The 3,364-nt window shown below is 39.7% G+C and overlaps 2 protein-coding genes across 2 annotated transcripts; both read right to left on the minus strand.

Moving 5' to 3' along the window:
- Positions 1-510: 510 nt before the first annotated feature.
- On the minus strand, positions 511-1,363 carry LOC102299501 (protein S100-P). Its single transcript, XM_005931582.3, has 2 exons — positions 1,111-1,363; positions 511-760 (listed from the first exon to the last, which is right to left on the minus strand). Exons 1-2 carry the CDS (start codon positions 1,246-1,248, stop codon positions 614-616), a joined length of 285 nt encoding a protein of 94 aa, XP_005931644.1. The 5' UTR covers positions 1,249-1,363; the 3' UTR covers positions 511-613.
- A 405-nt stretch (positions 1,364-1,768) lies between these two features.
- Positions 1,769-2,744, minus strand: LOC102299806 (protein S100-G). The gene is made up of 2 exons (XM_005931583.3): positions 2,510-2,744; positions 1,769-2,010 (listed from the first exon to the last, which is right to left on the minus strand). The coding sequence occupies exons 1-2, from the start codon at positions 2,645-2,647 to the stop codon at positions 1,870-1,872; spliced, it is 279 nt and encodes a 92-aa protein (XP_005931645.1). The 5' UTR covers positions 2,648-2,744; the 3' UTR covers positions 1,769-1,869.
- Positions 2,745-3,364: the final 620 nt, after the last annotated feature.

Consider the following 3,364-nt stretch of genomic DNA (forward strand, 5'->3'; position numbering starts at 1 on the left):
AGAAGTATTTCACACAGCTGGTGTTTCAGACTGTGCCAACCTACAATTCCTACATGCACATTCCCTGTAAGGTCATATGCTGCATTTGTGTGCATTTATTGGAGATATTTTCTGTAATTTGTTTAATTCTGTATGAAGTTATTATTATTATTATTATTATTATTATTATTATTATTATTATTATTATTATTATTATAGTTATTAAATTATTACATGTGGTAATAATTGTGCCAGCTGAGACATAAACCTTGCTGTGCCATCATTTTGGTTTAATTTCACTGTCAATCCATTTTCACTGGTTAATGTTTGTTGCCACAAGATAATCCTGAATGATGTTTTAACCTTCTGTCATTGCATTTACTCTGGTTTGCAGCTGTCTGTGCTTCTGTGTGGCTGGACCTGAGTTATTATTACTACAGCTAATGTTTACTACTTCTGTTACACCCTGTATTAGGTGTAAAAATCTTCTAAATGTATGCAATTCCATATAAACAACGCTTTACAACCATGTTCAGGAAGATAAACCAATTTATTCATCTGTTACAAAACAAGTGGAATTTCAGCAGTGTTATGCAGCTGTTGGTGCTTTTGTCTCCACCCCAGGGTGTGGTCTCTACTTCTTGCCCTTGGTTGGCACACCACGGAAGCAGCAGGTCAGAGCAGCTACCACCGCCATAAACTCCTCAAAGTCCACCACGCCATCTCCATCAAAATCAAGAGCTTTGACCAGGTCATCCACTGCTTTTTTGTCCTTTGCTCCCTGTGAAGACCAACAGAACACCAGTGCTGTAAGCTACAGTCTGCAAGCTGCCAAATAGGGCCTCACTTTTTAGTCGAATAAAAACAGTTAAAACTAAACAAAATGTTGTTGTTCAAGTTAAACAATCAGTCTGCAAATACCATTAGGCTGACACCTTTTGTTAAATTTTAAACATCACAACTTGTCGGAAACACTTTTAAAAACAACTAGAAGCATGCAGCTGCAGGATGATATGTCCTTACTGCTTTCATTTTGCAAGTTAACCACCAAAACCAATCACCAACACATGAATTTGTATATTTTGCAGCATATAGTAAAAACACAGGTATGCCCTTTGGGGTGTACATTACCGAGATCATTTCAGGCATTTCCTTTTCCAGCAACGTCTTGACTTCAGATTTGGACAGACTGTTCGGGTCGCCATCAGTTTTTGCATACTTTTCAAAGGTGTCGAGCATCATACACATGGACACCTGTAGCTGAGTCATGGTTCCTGGCTGATGGGTAGTTATTAAACAGGTAGAGAAAAAGAAATGGAAGGTCGACAGAGCAATACCTGTGCAGGCAGTGACGGAAAAGAGGAGATGCGGTTCTTTTTATACCTTTAAAAATGGGCTTGGCCACATTGGGAAGAAAAAACCTGTAAAGGTGTGGCAGTGTTTGCTAAAGTATGCTGCACATATCAGGTTTCATACTCTGAGAACACAACCTCATTCTCCCAGCGCCCAGTATGCACATACTGAAAGGCCATATGCAGCTTTAGTCATTTGCTAGTGGACTGTGTTGAAAATTAAATGAATATTTAATTGTTGATAAACATTGTGCTTTGGATATGAGTTTAACTTTTCTACCACTGCATTTCCTGTGTTTGGCATTTGTCTGTGCTTCCTCATATGGCTGGACTTAAGCCGCTAAAACCCATACCATTTTTAACCCTGTGTTTAAAAAAAAGTACACTGTGTAAATATCATTCTAGGTTATGCATTTTTATATTAAATCACAACTATGTGCAGGTAGATAAATCCCTTTATTCAGCTGTTACATAACAAGAGGCATTGCAGAGATAATAGGCAGTTGCTGCTGTTGTTCCCAGGGTGTGGTCACTACGCTCACTTCTTGCAAGGGCGGCCGTGGCAGACGCAGGTGATAGAAGCTACCAGCACCATGAACTCGTTGAAGTCGACCTCACCGTCTCCATTGAAGTCCAGCTCTTTGAACAACTTGTCCAGGTCTTCTTGATTCTGTGCTCCCTGTATAAATCAAAAGATTATGTCACTAGTGCTACATTTTCTAAACTGCCAAAAGTGTTGTTGTCAGTATCCTTTTTATTCAAATTGAGCCTTTTTCAAGATCACGTTGTTCCAGTTCGATGACAAACAACCCTGAGATGTATTTGATTGTCTTTACTTTTCAAAAAAATTGAAACACCGTATGAAAACATCAAAAAGCAAACAGCTGACTGTTTTACCAACCAAAACCGAGCACAGCCAGCTCTAGAGCTCACGATGCAAATTTTTTGTAATCATTCAGTGTCTTTATTGTACTTGAACTGCTACCATGAGTCAGGATGTTTTCTAACTTCATGATAAACTCTTGCATACAGTATATTTAGTTGATAAATATACTTAAATACATAATGTTATGTCAATTTAAGCCTATGTGCCTGATCCTCGCTGAGCAGACATCAGCACTGTACCCAGCGGTGACATGTACATGGCCCAGCACATGCGTGCAAGGAAAGAACAGTACCTTGAGCAGTCCAGGCAGCTCGCTTTCCAGCAGAGCCTTGACCTCGGCTTTTGTTAGGCTGTCCGGCTTTCCATCCTTTCCTGCATATGTATCAAAGACCTTCATCATGCAAGCCACGGACGTCTCCAGCTGTGTCATGATTGCTGTCTGACAGGTGGTTATTCAGGTAGAGAGGAAAAATTGGAGGTGGACAGAGCAGTAGCTGTACAGGGAATGAAGGATTAGAGAGGGGATTCTTTTTATACCTTTAAAAAAATAGGTTTGGCACCACTGATAAGACTAGCTTCTATTGCTGAGGTAGTGCTTCCTCAAATGTTTGACTCCAACTTAGTAAACACAACCTTGGACCTGCATCGCCCAATATTCGCATCACCTGAAAGGCCATATGCAGCTTTGGTCATTTACTTGTTGACTTAAGGCGAGGTGGATCTATTAACAGAACAACAAAGGTGATAAATTCTATGATTTAAAGCAGTAACTAAGCGATTGATTTATTATGCAAGCTGAGCTGCAAAGTCTGTTGTCGTTATCATCCAAAGACGATAATGAAACAAGTTTAAACCTGCTGTCAGTGCAGCATTTACTGTGGTTGGTGGCTGTCTGCGTGTCTATGTAGGGTCGGATTTAAACCACAATAGGAAAGTTACGAAAACTGAGTACACGCGGGGGGTGATCTGTTCTCTCTCATAAATGATGTTGTGGAAATTGTGCTCTCTTACAATACCGGTATATATATATATGCATGAAACATCAAAAGCATTTTTGTGGTCAGATAACATGTCACAACATGCCTCTTGCTTCATTATGTCAAACACAATGAGAAATAAAGTTCCTCATGCAGATTGGATGGCAAAG

This window comes from Haplochromis burtoni, unplaced genomic scaffold (genome assembly GCF_018398535.1).
Source record: "Haplochromis burtoni strain Fernald_Lab_line unplaced genomic scaffold, NCSU_Asbu1 Contig_143, whole genome shotgun sequence".
Taxonomy (NCBI): Eukaryota; Metazoa; Chordata; class Actinopteri; order Cichliformes; family Cichlidae; genus Haplochromis; species Haplochromis burtoni.

Bases quoted from the DNA above. Each gene is read 5' to 3' on its own strand.
- LOC102299501 (XM_005931582.3), bottom strand. From the start codon at position 1,248: ATGACTCAGCTACAGGTGTCCATGTGTATGATGCTCGACACCTTTGAA. The intron at 761-1,110 runs GTAATGTACACC...TGGTCTTCACAG, and splicing joins AAATGCCTGAAATGATCTCG to GGAGCAAAGGACAAAAAAGC.
- LOC102299806 (XM_005931583.3), bottom strand. From the start codon at position 2,647: ATGACACAGCTGGAGACGTCCGTGGCTTGCATGATGAAGGTCTTTGAT. The intron at 2,011-2,509 runs GTACTGTTCTTT...TGATTTATACAG, and splicing joins AGCTGCCTGGACTGCTCAAG to GGAGCACAGAATCAAGAAGA.